The sequence below is a fragment of the Pelophylax lessonae genome (genome assembly GCF_965119305.1).
Source record: "Pelophylax lessonae genome assembly, chromosome: 1".
Lineage (NCBI taxonomy): Eukaryota > Metazoa > Chordata > Amphibia > Anura > Ranidae > Pelophylax > Pelophylax lessonae.
Window position 1 is genome coordinate 860803653 of NC_138768.1, and position 23475 is coordinate 860827127.

Here is a 23475-nt window from a genome sequence, read left to right on the forward strand (position 1 = left end):
TCACATGCCCATAGCCAACAAAAAAGGTACTACGACCTCCGTAGAAGACCTTCTCCTCAATATGCTATTGGGGATCTCGTTTGGCTATCTACGAAAAACTTAAGGTTAAAGATCCCCAGTAAAAAGCTTGGGCCTTTGTTTCTAGGACCTTTCCCAATTGAGAAGCTCATTGGGAGAGCTGCAGTTCAACTCACCTTACCGGCAGATCTTAAAATACACCCCATCTTTCACGTGTCGCTACTGAAACCACATGTTCCCAACCAAGGAATAAGACCTACCATCTCGCCTCCACCTCCAGTACAAGTTGAGGGCGGAGAAGAATTTGAGATTAAGGAGATTTTGGATTCTCGTATCCACAGAGGGAAACTCCAATATCTCATAAGATGGAAAAACTATGGACCCCAAGACGACACCTGGTTGGATACTTCTGACGTTCACGCTCCCAGGCTTATATGAAGGTTCCACTCCAAATACCCGGAGAGACCAGTGCTATAGGCCTTCCGGAGCCGGGCTTAAGGGGGGGTACTGTAAGATTCTGGTACCTTCGGTACCCTTTCAGCCCAATTCTTCCGCATATAGCTACCTGTCCCTTTAAATCTCGTGACGTCATCACTAGGCGCCGCTCTGAGCGGCTATTTCAATCGCCGGTTTTCACTCACAAGGTGTTCGTGCAAACCGCTTGTTACACAGCCTTGTCTGACGCTGCCGAAGCCTCCAGCTATTTCCTGTATCTCGCTACTGATCCTGTATCTCGCTACCGATCCTTCTCCTCATTACCGGACCCCTCATCTCTCTAAAACCAACTAGTGATATGTACCCCGCAGGGGATTCCTTCCTATCAACTTACACTATCTACTCTTGTATACTAAAGACTGTTGCTATCTATGCATTACTATTTCTATCATCTGCACTGTTACATAGATTGCTAGCTCTTGAGTCTACTACCATCTATATCCTTGCACTGAGTTAGCAATTCCTGTACACTTCATCTGCTGTCCCCTACCACCTGTTAATTGTACATGATTGCTAAACCTATCTGCATACTATCTATCACCATCTGCTAACACTCCTGAACATTACTATTGAGTGCCTATCATTGCTATCACTACTCACGCCTGTCCTTTCAGCACATCACCTCTATACTATCGTATACAACCTATCACTCCAGGAACATCTTATATGAGTGCCTGTATATTTGCATGCTGAGGCAGGCTGGGCCACAATGATGAGTCTGGAGAGTTGGATATGGTGATTCAACACATCTCTGCACGACTACTGAGTGGAAACTCTGCAGCTGCAAATCCAGTTCACTAAACAAACGCCGGAGCGTTACACATGCTGGTCATTCTGCATTGAAAGGGGGCATGCTGGTCTCTCTGCATTGAAAGGGGGCACGCTGGTCATTCTGCATTGAAAGGAGGCATGCTGGTCATTCTGCATTGAAAGGGGGCACGCTGGTCGTTCTGCATTGAAACGGGGCACGCTGGTCTCTCTGCATTGAAAGGGGGCACGCTGGTCGTTCTGCATTGAAACGGGGCACGCTGGTCTCTCTGCATTGAAAGGAGGCACGCTGGTCATTCTGCATTAAAAGGGGGCATGCTGGTCTCTCTGCATTGAAAGGGGCACGCTGGTCTCTCTGCATTGAAAGGGGGCACGCTGGTCATTCTGCATTGAAAGGAGGCATGCTGGTCATTCTGCATTGAAAGGGGGCCCGCTGGTCATTCTGCATTGAAAGGGGGCACGCTGGTCATTCTGCATTGAAAGGAGGCACGCTGGTCATTCTGCATTAAGAGGGGGCATGCTGGTCTCTCTGCATTGAAGGGGGGCACGCTGGTCTCTCTGCATTGAAAGGGGGCACGCTGGTCATTCTGCATTGAAAGGGGGCACGCTGGTCTCTCTGCATTGAAAGGGGGCACCCTGGTCTCTCTGCATTGAAAGTGGGCAGGCTGGTCATTCTGCATTGAAAGGAGGCATGCTGGTCATTCTGCATTGAAAGGGGGCACGCTGGTCTCTCTGCATTGAAAGGGGGCACGCTGGTCATTCTGCATTGAAAGGGGGCACGCTGGTCTCTCTGCATTGAAAGGGGGCACCCTGGTCTCTCTGCATTGAAAGTGGGCAGGCTGGTCATTCTGCATTGAAAGGAGGCATGCTGGTCATTCTGCATTGAAAGGGGGCACGCTGGTCATTCTGCATTGAAAGGGGGCACACTGGTCATTCTGCATTGAAAGGGGGCACGCTGGTCATTCTGCATTAAAAGGGGGCATGCTGGTCTCTCTGCATTGAAAGGGGGCACGCTGGTCTCTCTGCATTGAAAGGGGGCACGCTGGTCATTCTGCATTGAAATGGGGCACACTGGTCATTCTGCATTGAAAGGGGGCACGCTGGTCATTCTGCATTTAAAGGGGGCACGCTGGTCATTCTGCATTGAAAGGGGGCATGCTGGTCTCTCTGCATTGAAAGGGGGCACGCTGGTCATTCTGCATTGAAAGGGGGCATGCTGGTCTCTCTGCATTGAAAGGGGGCATGCTGGTCATTCTGCAGTGAAAAGGGGCACGCTGGTCTCTCTGCATTGAAAGGGGGCACGCTGGTCATTCTGCATTGAAAGAGGGCACGCTGGTCATTCTGCATTGAAAGGGGGCACGCTGGTCACTCTGCATTGAAAGGGGGCACTCTGGTCACTCTGCGTTGACTGGAGGCACGCTGGTCACTCTGCATTGAAAGGGGGCATGCTGGTCACTCTGCATTGAAAAGGGGCACACTGGTCACTCTGCATTGAAAGGTGGCACGCTGGTCACTCTGCATTGAAAGGGGGCATGCTGGTCACTCTGCATTGAAAGGGGGCACGCTGGACACTCTGCATTGAAAGGAGGCACGCTGGTCTCTCTGCATTGTAAGGGGGCACGCTGGTCACTCTGCATTGAAAGGGGGCACAGTATACCTTGATTGCTGAAGGCCCCTTTCACACTTTTGTGACCTCAGAGTCACGCAATTTTTTACAGCGTTTTTTGCCACTAAGCAAAGCCTATTACATTTTTCTGTTTGCGCCCCCCCAAAAATTTTGAGCACCAGCCGCCACTGGTCCCGTACACAGAGGAGGTCTACTGCAAGAATTACTGCCCTCGACCTGGCGTTTGTGGCAATACCTCACATGAATGCTGCAATTGCTGTTTATATATGACACTAGACTGACGCTTGCGTGCACCTTTGTGCACAAGCACAGGGGGACAGGGGTGCTTGAATTTCTTTTTTTTTTCTAATAATTTATTTTGCTTTTTGTTATTTTTACACCTTCCCTTTCATTTTTTTTAAAAATCATTTTTATTATTATCACAGTGAATTTAAATATTCCCTATGATAGCAATCTGTAGTGACAGGTACTATTTTTTAAAAAATTGGGGTCTTTTAGACTCTAGATCTCTCTTCTGACCTTAAAGCATCTGACAACACCAAGAATGGTGTGATAAAATACTTTCCCAATTTCCCAATGGCGCCGTTTATTTCTGGTGAAACAGAAGTCATGAAATGCTTGTAGCTTCGAGTATCTTAGGCCATAGAGATGATTGGAGCCATTCTTGTCTCCAATCAGCTCTATGGTTAGATAATTGAACCACCAGCTGCACTCTCTGGTTACTCGGTGGGACAGGAGAGCCCGAGAAAAACCGCGGAAGGCGGCGGGATGGGGGGGGGGGGGGAGTCCCCGCGCACTGCTTGTAAAAGCAGTCTAGTGGCTAATTATCCACTAGGATCGCTTTTACATGTAAGCCAACCGCTGGCTGTAAAAAAAGATACTGAGATGATGCCTAAATCTGCAGGCATCATCCTGGTATAACCGCTCAAAGTCCAGCAACGTCCACCCCTCCCATATTAAGGTTGTAGTCGTGGACACAGAGGGGCTTCTCCAAAACATCAGTTGCCGTATGAATTTGGACCGTCATGTCTGCGTGAATGGAGGATAGAACGAAAACATCCTGTGTATCCCTCCACTTCACTGCAAGCAATTTGTCCGTTTTCAAGCAGGCTCTCGCCCCCCGACTAAGACGGGAATCTACAAGCCGTTGGGGGAAGCTCCTGCAATTAGGTCGCACGGTGTCACATGTGCCAATATGTAATTGAAGAAGTTGACTAAAAAGTGGCACGCTTGAATAAAACGTACAAGTCCCACACAATCTTGCCGCTGCTCCCTATGTAGTCTGGGCAGTTGGGGGGCTCCACAGTGCTATCTTTTCCCTCGTAAACACGGAAACTAACTGTATAGCCTGTGGCCCTGTCACACAGCTTATACAGCTTGACCCCGTATCTGGCACGCTTGCTGGGGAGAAACTGCTTGAAAGCAAGGTGGCCAGTAAACTTAATCAGGGACTCATCAACACAGATAACTTGTTGGGGAGTAAACAAGGCTGCAAACCGCTGACTGAAGTGGTTTACGAGGGGCCGAATTTTATGGCGTCAATCATATCCAGGGTCTCCCCGAGGACGACAGAGTTCATTGTCACTGAAGTGCATGAACCGCAGAATTTTCTTGCATCTCCCCTGGCCATGCATGCAGAGAACACGCGCATATGGAGGACTGGGTTAGTGGACCAATATGAACGCAGTTCACTCCTTTTAGTTATGCCCATGTTAAGGGAAAGGCCCAGAAAAGTTTTAAACTCGGAAACCGTTATACGTAGGTTTCCAGCCGAATTCTCTGGCAAGGGACGAATTTGGATGTGAGGCTCTGCTGTGTTTTTGGAAGTGACAGTAATCTATTGATTGCTGCACTTGCCTGGGTGGGGTGGGGTGGGCTGGGCAGAGGGGCTAAACGCAGGTGCTGGCAGGTGTCGTGACCGATCCTGCTAACGCTGTGTTTTGGGAACCCTAAATTATTGGGGATATTGATCCGTTCAGATACTATACTAGTAATGGAGGTGTTTAGTGTGTGTATGTGTGTGTTACTGGTAATCAAAGGGTTAAATTATCTTTCACTATGCGGCGGGGATCTGTGCTGTCCTAGACTGATGCTAGCTAGAGTTAACGCTAACTAATGTCACCTGTGACACTAATAATAGTGATCAGAAAAAAAAACTTTACACTATAAAAGTGACACTGTGACAGGGCATTGAAGGGGTTAACTGGGGGTTAACTGGGGGTGATCAGGGGGTGATCAGGGGGTTAAATCTTTATTGGGGAGGTTGAGGGTAATATATTTAGCACCCTCCTAGATAGGTGCTAGGATAAAGCATTGTTGTACTCCATCTGCTTATCAGGGGAGCCTGATCTGTTAGTTTTGCCTCTTACATGTTTCCATATGTGATTCACTGGGTCTGAGGGAGTGTCCCCACTGTAACCCCAATAGCATACCTCCCAACCATCCCAGAATCCGCGGAGCTGGGCTGAAGTCCTGAAAAATCTGGCTGGCCATCTCTGCTCCCCCCTCCTCCTCCTAACTTCGCCCCCGTCTTCGGCTCCCGATCCTGCCTCTTAGCAGTCCTAAAGTCGGCGACTCCCTCTCATGTCAGCTCTCGGCAGCTCCTGATCCTGCCTCTAAGCTGCCCTGATGTAGGCTCTCACTTGTGAAAGGTAAGAGGGATCCTTTTTTGTGTCGCGCCAGGCACCCAGGGGGGACATGACCCATATTTGCTGGTGGGTATCCTGGATCCCAGTGCCACAACTTCCCACATACCTGTTTAATTGGGGACTGGAGGTGTCTTCTTTCCAGCTTGTTAGGACTGTAGCACAGAGCTGAGTGAAGTGCTGTGAAACTCCTTGGCTCCATGCTACAGTCCTGACACTCGGAGCTTCAGCAGCACTGTGCTTAAAAAAGCACAAGAATTCAAATCAATCTGCATTTGTGAGAGAGCTGGGGTGGGGGGGACACTAGTAAGTGAGAAGGGGGGAATTGGTGAGAGCTGGGGGGGGGGGCATTAGTAAGAGAGGAGGGGGAAATAGTGAGAGAGCAGAGGGGGCACTAGTAAAAGAGGAGGGGGGATAGTGAGCGAGCTGGGGTAGGACACTAGTAAGAGAGGAGAGGGGGACAGTGAGAGAGTTGGGGGGTTATTATTAAGAGAGGAGGTGGGAATTGATGAGAGAGTTGGGGGTTATTAGTAAGAGAGGAGGGGGGAATTGGTGAGAGAGCTAGGGGCTGCGGGCATGGGGCAGGGGATGCAGGGGCTGCGGGCATAGTGCAGGAGATGCAGGGGCTGTGGGCATGGTGCAGGAGATACAGAGGCTACGGGCATGGTGCAGGAGATGCATGGCTGTAGGCATGGTGCAGAAGATGCAGCAGGAGATGCAGGGCTGAGGGCATGGTGCAGGAGAGGCAGGGCTGAGGGCATGGTGCAGGAGATGCATGGCTGTAGGCATGGTGCAGAAGATGCAGCATGAGATGCAGGGCTGAGGGCATGGTGCAGGAGAGGCAGGGCTGAGGACATGGTGCAGGAGATGCAGGGCTGCAGGCATGGTGCAGGAGATGCAGGGCTGGGGGCATGGTACAGGAGATGCAGAGTCTGCAGACACGGTACAGGAGATACAGGGGCTGCAGACATGGTGCAGGAGATGCAGGGGCTGCTGGCATGGTGCAGGAGATGCAGGGGCTGCTGGCATGGTGCAGGAAATGCAGAGGCTGCGGGCATGGTACAGGAGAGGAAGAAGCTGCGAGCATGGTGCAAGAGATGAAGAGGCTGCGGACATGGTGCAGGAGATGCAGGGGCTGCAGTCATGATGCAGGGGCTGCGGGCATGATGCAGGAGATGCAGGGGCTGCAGGCATAATGCAGGAGATGCAGGGACTGCGGGCATGGTGCAGGAGATGGAGAGGCTGAGGGCATGGTGCAGGAGATGCAGGGCTGTGGACATGGTGCAGGAGATGCAGGGCTGTGGGCATGGTGCAGGAGATGCAGGGTTGAGGTCATGGTGCATGAGATGCAGGGCTGAGGGCATGATGCAGGGCTGAGGGCATGGTGCAGGAGATGCAGGGCTGGAGGCATGGTGTAGGAGATGCAGAGGCTGCACAGGGGTCTTAATTACCCACCCCCGAGGTGCCTTACATTTAAAAATGGCACCACACATCATTGCGCATGCACCATCTGCCCGAGAATGGCTGAGTGCATATGGGCTTTCCCGAGCGGCAGCAGTGCATGCGCAATGTACATGTTGGGCCGGCCACCCCTGACGTTCCCAGTGTGCCGGTAGGCCAGTCCGGCCCTGGTTACATATACAGTATATAGGTTGTTACATATACAGAATATAGATTGCTACATATACAGTATATAGGTTGTTACATATACAGAATATAGACTGTTAACTAAAGTAAACTTTTTTTTGAAGTCCATCTCTCTGGACTTACCTAAACTTTCTAGCGTTCCTTCTTGCAATTGATAATATTAATCAGGATCCAGACATCTTACCCAATATCACTCTTGGCTACCATCTATATGACTCATTGATGGAACCCAGGAAGGCTGTACAGAGTGTTCTGCAGATCTTATCTGGACCAGGGAAGACAATTCCTAATTATTCCTGTACAGGACATGGCGAGCTGGCTGGTATTATTGGAGATCACTATTCATCCACAACAATCCCAATAGCTGAAATCCTCGGACTGTACAAATACACACAGGTCAGTGAAAACTACTTTAATTTTTGTAATACTGTTCTGAATCCACAGAGACAGCAACACAGATTATAACATTCCAGTCTGTGAAAGGTAAAGTGCATGTAAACTTGTGACATAAAAATTGTGTAAATTGAATGATATGACAGATATTTTCTTAACGTGGTATTAAAGGTTCAGCTTTAAAAAAAAAATAATACCAAACATGTCATACTTACCTGCTCTATGCAATGGTTTTGCAGAGAGTAGCCCTGGTCCTCTTCTTCTCGGGTCCCTCGCTGGCATTCCTGGCTCCTCCCTCTTGACCAGTGCCCCCAATAGCAAGCCACTTGCTATGGGGACACTGCTGCTTGCTCACTCCGAGTCCTGCTCTCGGTGTCCATAAGGCACAAAGAGCCGTGGCTCATCCCCGCCCACTGCTCTCCTCATTGGCTCACTGGCTACGATTGACGGCAATGAGGAGAGGGAATTCTGGGACAGCCGAGGCTCTCATGCACATCTCTGGATCGAGAGGGGTGAGTATTGGGGGGGGGGGGAGCAGCACACAAATGTTTTTTTTACCTCCATGTATTAAATACATGGAGGTAAAAAAGACCTTTGGCCTTTACAGCCACTTTAATTCAGTAATATTATAGATAATTGATTCATTCATTCAGTCATAAATGACAGAGTAGACAGATGTCCAAATTTAGAATTTGAAGAGACAGCTTAGGTTTAAGCCTAGTACACACGCAACGAATTTTCGCCGACCGGTCGTCCATCTTTTGTCCAGAGTGGTGTTTTGTTGGTTGGAATGTGCCTAGACTGCACACAAATTTTCCCGCCCGACAAAATTCTACTTCAGAAGTGATGTCATGTGTTGGTTTGCTTTCTTTGTGTTCTTTCTTCTCTGAGCATGCCCAGTCTTGCTCATAAGATTTTTCCCTGTCGAAATCTGTACTGACTGCACGAAAATCGGACGTGTTTTGACGGAGGACAAACATTTTATAGCCTGCACACCAGATTTTTTTCGGCCGAAAAGTCGGAGTCGGTTGTCGGAAGCATCATACTAACATACTAACAAGCCGAAAATCGGCAGATCGGTCGTCGGACAAAAAATTCCCGGCCGAATTTCGACTCGTGTGTACGAGGCTTTAGAGATTGAGGGGACTAACATATGGCTACTAATGATCACCTAACAGGTCCTTCACGCATGTGTGCGGACCAGGGTGGACAACTTAAGACATGTAGGCTGCAAAACCCAGCAAGGGCGATAAGATCTTTACACACTGGACTCTACACTATCTGGAAAACGTGTCCTTTTTTTTTTTAGATCAGAGTGATTATGTATCATTTCTAATAAAATCCAAAATATTAGTTGCAAGGAAAATAATTTGTATCCCTTCTCATAGTACTCAGTTTGAGTTACATCCAGATACAAAATCATATGTCCAGGTTGTACAACACCTGGTTGAACCACCTAAGGACCAACAAAACAGTTATAGGAAGCTTGCTTACAGCAGTCACCTAGCATGTGGACTTGTTGAAATTGGGCTGATTTTCTGATGTCAGGAAAGTAATACCGACACAGACATTAGAACCGGTTGGTCTAGATAATCTATGACCACTTCAGGAGGCAAGGACCCTTCTCAGGTGACATCTCCAGAAGAGACTGGCCAAGAGTTAGAGCCCATCTCTCATCCATTCCTCAATAAATTGAGCAGCATGAAATCCAACATTGAATCTTGTCTGGACGAGTGTTCGGAACATGGCAGTTACAGAACTTTCTCGGTGTGCTTCCCATAAACAGGGTAAACTACGGTGGGAAAAAAAATTTGGATTCCCTGCAGATTTTTCAAGTTTTCCCATTTTACAAAGAAATGAAGGGTCTATAATTTTTATCATAGGTGTATTTTAAATGATAGAGACAGAGGAGGGGCTTAACTAAAACTGGAGCACTCAGAATCTGGTGCAGCTGTGCATAGTAGCCAATCAACTTCTAACTTCAGCTTGTTCAATTAGGCTTTGGCAATAAAACCTGGAAGCTTATTGGTTTCTATGCAGAGCTACACCAGATTTTGCAGCCTCCAGTTTTAGTAAATAACCCTTAGAATATCAACCAGAAATCCAGAAAAAGCACAATACAAATGTTTTAAATTGAGCTTCAGTTCAGTGAGTAAAATAAGAATGTAAATCCCAAAGCAAAACATGACTTAGTACTTGGTGGAGAAACCCTTGTTGGCAAGCACAGAGGTAAGACGTTTCTTGTAGTTGGTGACCAGGTTTGCACACATCTCAGGAGGGATTTTGGTCCACTCTTCTTTACAGATCTTCTCTAAATCCTTAAGTTTTCTCGGCTGTCTCTTGGCAATTTGAAGTTTCAGCTCCCTCCATAAATTTTCTATAGGATTAAGGTTTGGAGACTGTTATAGGCAGTGTTGGGGTAGTTACTCAAAAAATGTAACTAGTTACTAGTTACTAGTTACTTCTTTAAATTGTAAAGAGATTACTTTACTAGTTACTGCATTTGAAAAGTAACTTCACTACTTATTACTTTACTTTCCTCTTTCTTAATTGACCGTGTAGAAGAAGATATATGACACTCTTTCTGCATAGAGTTTATTGTATAAACACAGGCTTTGGGAAACATGAGAACAAAACCTGAAAAAACAGAATAAAACATAAAGTGCAACAAAAAGTCATAAACTTCGTCCCTCTCTATTCTTCAAAATAACGATTGTATCGCACGGCTTGGGTAACGCAGGGAAGCGCGTTCCTATAGCCTAGTAAAGTAGTGTAGTTACCTCCTATAGCCTAGTAAAGTAGTGTAGTTACCTCCTATAGCCTAGTAAAGTAGTGTAGTTACCAATATTAGTATTGTAACTAGTTACATTACTTCGTTACCAAAAAAAAGTAATGTAGTTACTGTAATCAGTTACTTTGTAACTAGTTACCCCCAACACTGGTTATAGGTGTGCGCAGGGGGTGTGCCTGGTACCCTAATCACTGCATGTGGGGTTGATTCCCTCTATTGCCTGGACTTCCCCTATGTTGCGCCCCCCCCCCCCCCCCATCCATCCCTGCAGTGCTGCTGGCTTCCTTCCTCTCCTCTCCCCTCTGGCTCTTACAGGGGATATTTCAGAATGGAGAGTGGGGGAAGGCGCTGATAAATTAGTCATTTACAAGCTCCTTCCTTTTCTAAAGGAACACACTCACTGTGTTAATTTATAACTGAAGCAAAGTAAACTGTGTTTACTATGCTTCAGTTTGAGAATGAACAGGAAGCTGCTCAGCACAGAGCACTTCCCATTCATTCACTGCCCCATTCAGCTGGGGCTGCGGAGAAAGGTGTGTCTGTTTGAGCTTTGAGGTGCACACGCTAATGCAATAGGCTGCGCACACCTATGGAAACTGACTAAGTCACTCTATGACCTTAATGTGCTTCTTCTTGAGCAACTTCTTTGTTGCCTTGGTGGTATGTTTTGGGTCATTGTCATGCTGAAATACCCATCCACGATCAATCGTTAGTGTTCTGGCTGAGGGAAGAAGGTTCTCATTCAAGATTTTACAATACATGGCCCCGTCCATTGGCCACTTAATGCTGCAGAGTCGGCCTATACCTTTAGCAGAGAAACAGCGACAAAGCACAATATTTCCACCTCCATGCTTGACTATAGAGAGGGTGTTCTTAGGGTCATGGTCAGCATTTTTCTTCCTCCAAACACGGAGTCGAGGTAATACCATAGAGCTCAATTGTAGTCTCATCTGACAACAACACTTTCTCCCAATCCTTCTCTGAATCATTTAGATGTTCTTTGCATGACTGTACATGTGCCTTCTTGAGGAGGGGGACTTGCCATGTTTGGAAGAAGAAAAATGCTGACTATGACCCTAAGAACACTATATAGACCTTGCTTTGTGCACTGGTCCAAATCATTTGGTGGAGGGGGGATTATCGTGAGGGATTGTTTTTCAGGGGTTTGGCTTGGACCTTAGATCCAGTGAAGGGAACTCCTAAGACGTCAGCATACCAAGACATTTTGGACAATTTCATACTCCCAACTTTGTGGGAAGAGTTTGGGGATGGCCCCTTCCTGTTCCAACATGACCGCGCACCAGGGCACAAACAAGACATTGATGAGCGAGTTTGGGGTTGAGGAACTTGAGAGGCAGGCACAGAGACCTGCCTCAACCCAAAAGAACACCTTTGGGATGAATTAGTGCAGAGACCAGGCCTTCTTGTCTAACATCAGTGCCTGACCTCACAAATGCACTTCTGAAAGAATGGACAAATATTCCCATAGACACACTCCTAAACCTCGTGGACAGTCATCCCAGAAGAGTTGAAGCTGTTATAGCTGCAAAGGGTGGGCCAACTCAATATTGAACCCTACGGACTAAGACTGGGATGCCATTAAAATTCATGTGCGTGTAAAGAAGGTGTCCCAATACTTTTGACAATATAGTGTATATATGTATAATGTTATTGGTAATACTGGGCTAAACTTTTTGCACAAAACACCCTCTAGTGTTTGCTTTAAAGGCAGCTGACAATGAATGTACAACTTGCATAGGATGATGTTCATGGGTATACGAAGCACCACATTCCTAATAAATATAAAATTCAACAGTAAAGAGAAAATGGGACTATAAATGTGCTTAACCACTTAAGCCCCGGAAGATTTTACTACCTTTCTGACCAGGGCCTATTTTGCGATTCGGCACTGCGTGAATTTAACAGACAATTGCGCGGTCGTGCGACGCTGTACCCAAATGAAATTGGCGTCCTTTTTTTCCCACAAACAGAGCTTTCTTTTAGTGGTATTTGATCACCTGTGTGATTTTTTGATCATGCGCTATAAACAAACAAACAGCGACAATTTTGCAAAAATAACAATATTTTTCACATTTTTTTATATGAAATTCCCCCCCAAAAAATGTAAAAATCTAAATTTTTTAACATTTTAGGTCAATTTGTTTTCTGCTACATATGTTTGGTAAAAAAAAATCGCAAAAAGCGTATTTTGATTGGTTTGCGCAAAAGTTATTGCGTTTACTAACTAAGGGAAAGATTTTTGTCATTTTTATTGTTTTTTTTTTTAACGAGTAATGGCAGCGATTTGCGATTTTTTTTTTGCGGGACTGCGACATTGCGGCGGACAGATCAGACCCTTGACTGACATTTTTGACACTTTTGGGGGTACCAGTGACATTACTACAGTAATCAGTGCTATACATATGCAATGTTACTGTAAAAATGACACTGGGAGGGAAGGGGTTAAGTGTGTCCCTAGGGGCATGCTTCTAACTGTGATTGGATGTGGCTGTGTGTGTAACAGCAGAGATCAACGATCCTACATAGCAGGACCGTATGATCTGTGCTTTTACACAGGGAGAATGACAGGCAGCTTTGTTTACATTAGCCGCCTGCCTTTCTCCCTCTCCACCTGACGATCGCGAGTGACCGGCGGACATCGGGTCCGCCGGTCACACGCGCGGGCTTCTTAGGGAACGAGCAGGGGAGGGAGCGCGCCTCCGGGGGCGCGCGTTTGCCCCCTATTGGTTTCCAGGCTAGTGACGTACCGATACGTCACTTTGCCTGGGAGGGGCTGACCGCCGCCGTATATAGTCGGGCGGCGGTCGGCAAGTGGTTAAACCCTCAGAAAAAGACACAACACAGCTTTGTAAAAATAAAACCACATTATTTTACTTTACAAAACATGTTAAAACATCAAATGGTAAAAGCACTGCACAATTTTGTGCATAATGTAGCCACCTATAGCCAAAAAAAGATAGACAACAAGGGAACAACTTATGTACAGCCCCACCCACCCTCTATTTACTACACATATGGCACAAACTATTGAGACTGTATACATCTTAGATGAAGAGAAATTCTCCAAGGTCATCAGTAGGGTCCTGTGTTGATAGAGGGTGGAGGACACATCTCAACATGTTTCACACACTAGGCTTCTTCAGGAGAAATTGAGGTGAACATAAGAACATATAGTCAAAAAAGTAGAGATGGCATTGTTTGGTACAGAGACAGGAAAGGAACCACAGATGGCCCACAGCAGAACAAACAGGCATCAGGTGGTTCAGGTGGATAGATCACCACACCATCAAGCTCACCAACAAGGAGGTTCAGTGTGTTGTTCTCCTTGATGTCACCCGAAAAAGTCCAATGTGCAAAATGTTTTGTCAACACAGCACCCTACTGATTACTGATATCCTTAGAGAATTCCTCTTCATCTAAGATACATACAGTCTCAATATTTTGTTCTATATGCTATATAGAGGGTATTGAGACAAGTACACACTATAGAGGGATATGCTTTGTTCATATTTAATGTCTGAGGTTTACAACCACTCTTGTCAGATCAGCTATGGAGCCACCGATTACTCATTAAGTGACAGACGGCTTTACCCGCATGTCTTCAGGACCACTCAGAGTGACCATGTCCATTATTTGGCAGTCACCAGACTAGTGAAACATTTTGGCTGGACGTGGGTTGGAATACTTTTTTCGGACAATGGTACTGGAGAGAACGAGGCAAAAATTTTGAAGGGATATTTGAGCTCCCAGGAGATTTGTGTGGCTTTTGAAAAAAGAATTACTGTGAATTCTGCTGCGCTTGGTTGGTGGGAAGACACACTTTCTAAAGTACATTGTAACGTTTTAATTCTTTGTGGATCCTTTACAAGAAATGTTGGTGATTATCTATTAGAATACACTAAGCTCATAAAGAAGAGTGTATTTATCTTTCCCCCAGCCTGGGCTTCAGGTGAAATCATTATAACAAATATTTTCTATAGTTTTGTAACAAGTTTAATTTTAGATCTTTTAAATCCGCAAATTCTGAAAGATGAAAGTCCGTTTGATAACAAGCTATTGTCAAGACATTCTAAAACAAGGCCACTGATTGATGAACTTATCATTACATCATACAATAAAACATTAACTCAAAATGGGAAAAATGTTCATTTCCTAAATCTTAGTATTGTCGATTGTGGAGTTTCATTAATGGACTATATTCCGAAAATGAAGAAAAGTCTTTTTATCAGAGACTCTAAACGAGTGTATGTTGCAGTAGAGGCTATGGCTGAAGCTATACATTTTTGTAAGAAGTTTAATCAGAGTTTTAATATCAACAGATTTAAGCAGGTAAAACAATACAGTCCAACGATTGGTCAAGTATTTTTAGCTTAATTTTTTATTTTTTTTTGTATACAAACTAGAGATCGACCGATTATCGGCAACACTGATATATCGAGGGGCGATATGCACTTTCCCCGATATATCGGAATCGGCCTTTGGATTTACCGATATTGCCGATATTGCCATGACGTTATCGTGTATGTTGCGCCATGCGCCTCCATGCACTGGGTAGCTTCTGCGCCCTTCTAAGGCCGCCTCCCTCAGCCTCGTTACAGTGTGTTTTACCTGCCGCGGCCAAGTGGAGTCTGCTCTGCATGCTGTGCACAGTCGGTTGGGACAGTGAGTGATCTTCTAGTTCTATTAAAGACAAGTCACAGACACAGTGCATGTGTAACACAGCCCCTGCAGCCACCCACCACCCACAGCTGCCAGGTGCCAGCCAGCCACCCAGTCCTACACACCCACAGGCCTACCAGCCAGCCAGCCACAGGCCCTGCCTGACTGTACCTGCCAGCCACCCACCGGCCCTGGGCCTGTACCTGCCAGCCACCCACCACACGGTGCCAGCCAGCCAGCCACCAAAGGGTGTCAGTCAGCCAGCAAAGGGTGCCAGCCAGCCAGCCACCAAAGGGTGCCAGCCAGCCACCCACCCACCCACCACAGGGTGCCAGCCAGCCACCCACCAAAGGGTGTCAGCCAGCCACCCACCAAAGGGTGTCAGCCAGCCATCCACCAAAAGGTGCCAGCCAGCCACCCACCCACCCACCACAGGGTGCCAGCCAGCCAGCCAACCACCCACCCACCCACCCACCACAGGGTGCCAGCCAGCCAGCCACCCACCACAGGGTGCCAGCCAACCAGCCACCCACCACAGGGTGCCAGCCAGCCACCCACCCGCCATAGGGTGCCAGCCAGCCACCCACCCACCCACCACTGGGTGCCAGCCATCCATCCACCACAGGGTGCCAGCCAGCCACCCACCCACCACAGGGTGCCAGCCAGCCAGCCAGCCACCAAAGGGTGCCAGCCAACCATCCAGCCACCCAGCAACCACAGGGTGCCAGCCAGCCACACACCCACCACAGCCAACCGTCCCCATTAAGGTGCAGCCCATCCTTACTAAAGAGCCAGTAACTAACTGAGAAGTCAGCCCAGTTCTCCAGGAACCCCAACCCCTCCTTCCTACACCAGTTCCTCAGCCACTTGTTCAGTTCCTAATCTCCTTCTGCCTCTCTGGTGTGGCTCGAGGTACAGGCAGTATTTCAGAGAAAACCACCTTGGAGGTCCTTTTCCTCAATCTATTCCCTAAGTCCCTGAAATTGTTCTTTAGGATCCTCCACCTTCCTCTCACTTGGTCATTGATGCCCACATGCACCAGGACCGCTGGGTCGTCCCCAGCCCTGCCCAATAATCTGTTAACCCGATCCGCGATGTGCCGAACTCCAGCGCCCGGTAAACAACATACTGTTCGGCTACCACTATCGTTTTGACAGATTGCCCTCTCTGTCCTCTTGATAATTAAGTCCCCAACTACCACAACCTGTCTAACCTTTCCTGAGTCACTGCCCCCCTCCTTCCTGGAGCCGCAGCTCCCCTGGCAGCTGGGGGAGGGCGCCTGCTCCAGCACTGCCACCCCTGAGCAGATATCCCCATCAACATGCAGCTTGTCAAATTTGTTGGGGTGTACCAACTCAGGACTGGCCTCCCTGGTGCTCTTCCCTCTACCCTTCCTAATGGTCACCCAACAGCCTACCTCTGATGCCTGCGTCTCCACGTCTCCACCCTCCTCTATGCTGGCCCCTGCCAGAGCCTGATGGGTAATGTCCAAGCTCCTTTCCAGGTTGTTGATGCTACGCAGTGTTGCCACTTTGTTCTCTAGATCCAGGATCTGGGCTTCCAGAGAAACAAGTCGCTCACATCTTGCACAGCAGTATTCACCCTTGATTGGTTCATCAAGGAACGCATACATGCAGCAAGAAGTGCACTGAGTGGCATCCCCAATCCTGTCGGACATTATTACCCTCTACTTTATGGGGATAATTAGTAAAGACTTGCTATTCCTTACCAACATTACCAAAATCTCCCCTGGTACTAAACCTAGGGTACTCTCCGGTCGCTAAGGTACTCATCAGTCGCTAAGATACTCCCCAGTCACTAAGTTACTTACCAGTCCTCCCAGGTACTCACCAGTCCTCCCAGGTACTCACCAGTCGTAAGGTATTCCCTGACAGACGGTTACTCCAAGGTGCACGCTACTCGGTTGCAAGAAAGTCACACGCTACTCAGTCGCAAGAAAGTCACACGCTACTCAGTCACAAGAAAGTCACACGCTACTCAGTCGCAGAGCACAGTCGGTCGATGGTCAATGGCATCACTGGCTTATCCAGCCCCTTTGTTTACATTTAGCTGTGGGGCCCCTGAGCTGCATATGTGGTGAGTGTCCATTGAGAGAAATTGTGTCATTAGGTCAGTGGATTTTTTTTTCTTTCACAATATTTTTATTAAGAAAAAAATGTGCATACAGAAAAAGCAAGTAACATACAACAGTAACAACTGGCATGAGACTAGGCCATCCACAGCACTGAAAAATGGGCCTACTGTAGACCATAATGAACTAGCAGCAACAAAAGCAAGGAGATGAATAGAGATACAGTTTTAAACAATAAAAAATAGGCATTGCAAAAAAAAAAAATTTAAAACACAGTAAAAATGGCGATCACGACACCACCTGTGGTCGGCATGTATACCCCAATGGCCTAAAGGACAAGCCAAGAATTAGTTGGGCTATCATGGGAGTTCTCCTAAGTAATGGCCAGTGCTTAAAAGGTTGGTCCGCCATGAGAGCAACAGATAATATTGATCAAAATGTGTCATTAGAAGAAGAAAAGGAAAGGAAAAAAGGAGATAGAAGCAAGAAGAAGGAGGGGAGGATGAGGGTGAGGGAGTTGATGGGACCCCCTTCACCTATGGGGAGTCCATGGCTAAGGCAGCAGAGCACAAGCATTGTATGAGTCCAAAAAATGCATAAGTGGGCACAACAATGGAAACTGGTCCAACCAGGGCTGCCATGTGCGTAATAATTTGTCCTGAGTATCCGTGAGTATCGCCATTAGCTTATCATTCATCAGCGTTTCGTGTACCCATTGTTTTAACTCCTCAAACAAGCAAAATGGCATCTTCCTTGCGCAGGATCCCTTTCCGTTATGTTTTTTTTTTTTTCAATGGGTTGGAAGGGTCATTGTTCATTGTAATTGATGATGGATCTACATTGCTGGATATCGTTATTGACATTTACACCTTGGGACTTGTTTTTTTTTTTCAAATGTCTGGTGTCTGGGTTTATTTGTGAATAGGTAACCATAGTTACTATGTACCCATTTCTCAGATGTGTAGAGTGACCAAATATCTAGATCTAGGGGTCACCTTATTTTAAAAGGGGGTTTCCAGATTTTAATAACTCCCACAGATTTCAACAGACCCTCACATCCACTAGGGCAAGAAGATGAGTCCTTTAAAAAAAAAAAAGTCCCATGGTGTAAATTCATCATCAATCATGTCATCCAGGGATGTGACCCATAAAGACTCGTGTAGAGAGGTATAGCCCAACTAAACCGCCCGGAGTGCAAACAGTGACAGGGAGCTCATCCTAGTTCCAAGCTGCAGCAATGTCAAAGGAAAGGTCCATAAGCTGCACATCATGAAGCAGACCCATGTGCATGAAGTGAGATGAATGGCAGCCTCAGCCTGGACTCCAGCTAGGCCACGCATCTAAGCTGAGGATGCCATTCATCTAATTTCATGCACATGGGTCTGCTTTGTGATGTGTTTCTTTTCCTTTGACATCCAGTGATGTGGATCCATGTTGATCGCAATGAATGTTGATCCCCTTGACCCACCAATAGAAAAACGCTGGCCATGTTCCACAATCTTCTCCTGGTGGCCTCCTGAAATGACAGCCCCTAACCCGCAGCTGGATGTAAACAGTAGCAGTGAAAGCTGGCTCATATCATTGAGCAATTGGAATGCCCACCAGCTTGTTTTCCAGGCAAAAGGTAGTGGGATGGAGGTGGTTTAGACACCAGAGGCTGTTGACAGCTTAGAAACCAATGACTGTGTGTGTTTGTTAGTGTCTTAGCAACCCACTGGCAGTAGTAATAACTCAATAAAAAAAATACTTTCTCATGCTTCTAGCAGGAGTTTTGGGTGGGCAAACAGGTCCAATGTTTTGGCCCATTCACAGACTGCCAGTTCGTAGTGAACCCTGCACTGTTGCAAACCCTGTCTCATGACCTTGCTAGTGGAGGCTTATGATAATTCTGCATTTCTTCGTTACTGTCCTATGTTCTGTTAAATGTGCTTCAAGGTGTACTCTGGTTTATCTAATGTCTTCTCTAAGGACCCACCACAAACATGAGATTTAAATCCGACCATTTATGTTGCCGACTTGTGAATACTTTTTGTTACCATCTTGGGAATTCTCGGGAAAATAAGAGTGGGGGGGGGGGGTCAGTACTAATCCCCCATTCCTTCCACAGTTTGGGGTTCATCAGACCTTATGATGACTTCAGCTTTACCCAGAGTTGTATAAAGTACTCGAAACCCATACTTGAGTAAAAGTACAAGTGCTCAATCAAAAAGTGACTTGAGTAGAAGTACTAAAGTATTCAACATTTTTTGTACTTAAGTATTGCAAGTAGTTTTTTTTTAAAATGTTGCTACTCAAGTACTGAAAGTAAAAGTACAAGAACTGTGTTATGTAGTTATTAAAGAAAGAAGTCAAAAGTTTGAACATCATATTGTTTTTTATTATTTCAAATGCAGCTTTTATTTATACATACAGTAGCATTTATTTTCGTATGCGCTGATAATACACATGTTTTGAGCTTCATGAAACCTGCCATCTACTGTTCTGGCAGTGGTAATTTTTATAATAGTAACGAGTAACTATGCAGCACAAAAAAGAAATATCGGAGTAGAAGTATTGAAATCATCGAAAAAATGTAGTGAAGTAAAAGTGGAAGTAGGAGAAAAAAATTCTACTCTAGGAAAGTACAGATACCGCCTTTCCGTACTTAAGTACAGTAGTGAAGTAGTTCTACTTAGTTACTATACATCTCTGGCTTTACCTTGCTTGAAGTTTTATTTTTGTCCTCCAGTTGTATAAATATATGAAACAAATAAAAAATCCATTTAAGATGACGGATAGAAAGACCTTTTTTGATGAAAATGGTGAATTTCCCTTCCACTACAAAATCGTAAATTTGATAAAGTCTAGGAGCTTTAAAATAAGTTTTACTGATGTTGGTTTGTACACACCATGGGCTAAAGAAGAAGACCAACTTCTTATTAACTCTACAAAAATTAAATGGAATGAATACCAAAACACGGTGAGGAGAACCACATGTAATATTTTGATGACATTGGCTGCCCATTTACCAGTTTTTACAACAGATGCTTAAAGTTACAGTATAGCCAAGCAATGACATTTCCTAATGTTACCTATAAACTACTGTATATTGCTTCACATGTTATATTAGCCTTTTCTTCCCTTAAATAAGTCATAAGTAAGTAAAGAAAGAAATAAAAAAAAAAAAAATGTTTTAAGGATCATTTCTTCTTCTCATATTCATGTAATAGAGATTATGAGGTTCTCAATGGTGAATTACTCCTGTCCTCCAGGATAAAAAGATTCAAATTATATGTAAATCACAACAAAAAAATGGTCGAACACAAAGGCAAAACTTGCTTTTCTTTTCATTTTGGATAGAGCACAGAGGGTTATAACTCCTGACAGTTTTTTTTTTTTCTTGCCATCTGTGCCCAGTTTGGGGAGATTTACCTTCACTTTCTGTCCCATAGCCAAAGTAGGAGGTAGGAAGAAGTCCCTCCAAGGTGAGGAAATACCTGATTGTCAACAGGGTCTCTAGAATAGGTGTCCTCATTGGAAGATTTCCCCTCTAATTCTGTTCTGGTGACAACCCAAAAATTTGGGATTTTTTTTCGCTTTTGGTGATAGCGGTAACAAGAAGAACATAGAGGGTAAATCTGCCCAAACAAGGCCAAAGACAGCAATAAATACCTGAGAGTGGTTCTAATCCCTCTCCACCCTATCCAAAACAAACTAACCAACTGTGTTATCTCAAATAGTCTACTTAGCTGTCCTAGTTTGTTTCTTGGTCTTCATATCAATCAGTCTTTATGTTGTAGGGAAACATAACATATTATAAGTCAATGACCAAAGACTAGAATTATATTTCAGCTGAGGGTTGGAGCCGGAGATGGCATGGATTTTCCCAGTGTAGGGGATGATATGTGGGAGTTGGTGGGAATCTCTCCTCATACTATACATAGATAACTATGGGGCATCTGTGTGGCAATCATCCTATTATTTGGAGATTTTTAGATTGGTTAGATTGGTTAAGACCGATCTTTTTTGTAAGGGGCTTGCAAGCCAACTGGACCCTCAAGCAATGGATGAGGAAATGCAGTATTATTTTTTAACACACTCTTACTGTCAGTAACAGAACAAGGTCATCTACAGCCCAGGGCAAACATACCAAACTATGCCCCCCTCCCCCCCCCTAAGATGTATAGGATGTATAAGATGTATATATCCTAAGAGTCGATCCACACTAGCGCGACTTGTCAGCCTGACAAGTCACGCTCCCTCGCTGTCCATTGACCGCTACAGGACCCGTTCTAATAGGAGTGACACAAGTCGCTCCGACTTAGAAAAAGGGTCCTGTGCTACTTCGGGGCGACCTCGGAGCGACCTGCATAGACTTCCATTATGTGAAGTCCATGCAAGTCTCTCCGAAGTCGTGGTGCATGGCAATGCACAAGTCGCCCCCGAAGTAGTACAGAGTCGTGTCGCCTTAGTGTGAACCGACTCTAAATGGGTATACAATGTACGGTTAACAGCAAACACACACACATCATAGGTTGAACTGGATGGACTGATGTCTTTTATCGACCTCACAAACTATGTAACTATGTATGAGCATTATATGTCAACAAAAATCCCCCACAAAAACACTGAGCACTAATCTGCTAGCTTACTCCTAAGCATAAAACAATCACTCATCCTACAGCAAAACCTCTACCCCTAAAATTTCCCCTCCTAGTACATATGCTCCCCCTCCACACTTTAAATCCCCCCTCCGAGCACAAATTCCCCCTAAATCTCCCCTCCTAGCATGAATCTTTTTCCCCTCTACTTACTCCCAACACAAATCCCCCTTAATCGCTACTCCCAGCATGCCCGCCCCCCCTCCCAAATTTCCCCACCCAGAACAATACATACCCCCTACCGCCCCTCCCCCTCAAATTCCCTCTTTCATTGGAAATCATTCTCCTTGTGGTGCCCCTCCACTTCACATGATACCACAGCACCCAGGCCCACCTACCCTCTTGCCCATACCTTGTCCCAGACCCGCTTACTGTATCTCTTATCTTTCACATAAGTAAAGTTTTTTTTTTATTTCTCTGCTTCCTTTTAGAAGTTGGAATCCCGGTGCTCAGATGTTTGTTTGACTGGATACAGAAAGAAGTTACAGTCTTCAAGCCACTCTTGCTGCTATGACTGCATCCCATGTTCAGAAGGGGAGATATCCAATAAGACCGGTATACCTAATTCTTTTATGCAGAGTTCTAATCAATGAACGGTTTTGTTTTTGCACTGAGATTAACAGATGTGGGAAAGCTGCAGCATAAATGAGAGCACTTTATAATCATTCTCGAATAGATAATCTATGGGGTATGAAATGACATACGGGAAAATGCAATACTAGTATTTTTAGCATGCACGTTTTTGGAACATGGAAGGAAACCATCTTGTATAAAGAGATAAGGGATCAAACCAACTACAGACAGTTCACCAGCGTCTTATCAGGAAAATATCCAGCACTAAGATTTAGAACTTTTACTAAAGTCTGTTTATTACATGTAATACATCCTTAACCGGTTGCCGACCGCCGCAAGTACATATACTGCGGCGGTCAGCCCCGGCCAGGCAAAGTGACGTACCGGTACGTCACTAGCCTGGGAGCCAATAGCGGGCGAGCTCGCGCGCCACCGAAGGGGGGGGGGTCCCGCCTCGGCTCGTTCACGGACACCTCCGTGCGGGCTTAAGTGGTAAAAGATGAAATTTAGCTTCCCATTCCTTTTTCCGACACTTTTTTGTTTAAAGTAAAAAATCAGTATTTTCTGCTAGAAAATCACTTAGAACCCCGAAACATTACATATTTTGTATGAATAAAATAGTTGGTGCTGCAATTTTTTATGTCACGTGATATTTGTAAAGCTGTTTTTTCAAATGCAATTTTTTGGGGAAAAATACAGTTTAATGTATTTTATTGCACAAAAACACAATATAGAAACAAGGGATTACCCCCCCCAAAAAAAAAAAAAAAAAAATTGGTACTTTAACCACCTCCCGCCTTCCCTATAGTAAAATGATGGATGCAAGGTGGCTCTCTTGTTCTGGGATGATGTCATTTGATGCCACGCTTGCCGGGGACACAGCCTATCCCTGATCTCAGTAAAGGGCCATTGACAAGGCCCTTTACCCAATCACAGCTGATCACATGTAAACAAGGAAATGCCAGTTTATCGGCTCTCCTCGCGAGAGGAGAGCTGATCAGCAACAATTCCTCACAGGGGAGATCTGCCCAGATAATCAGGGCACTGATCATCAATGCAGCACCAACAGAGTCCAGCAGTGATGTCAATCAGTGCCCATCAGTGCT

General features: G+C 45.8%; 1 protein-coding gene across 1 annotated transcript in view; it reads left to right on the forward strand.

Moving 5' to 3' along the window:
- LOC309550042 (vomeronasal type-2 receptor 26-like) overlaps positions 1-23475 on the forward strand; it is a gene marked incomplete at both ends in the record, with an annotated part of 53353 nt that overhangs the window by 24406 nt on the left and 5472 nt on the right. Inside the window, 4 exons of the mRNA XM_082250510.1 lie at positions 7305-7596; positions 13949-14734; positions 19885-20115; positions 22228-22351. Of these exons, the coding sequence (XP_082106636.1) occupies positions 7305-7596; positions 13949-14734; positions 19885-20115; positions 22228-22351 (1433 nt within the window). The remainder of the gene's footprint in view (positions 1-7304; positions 7597-13948; positions 14735-19884; positions 20116-22227; positions 22352-23475) is intronic.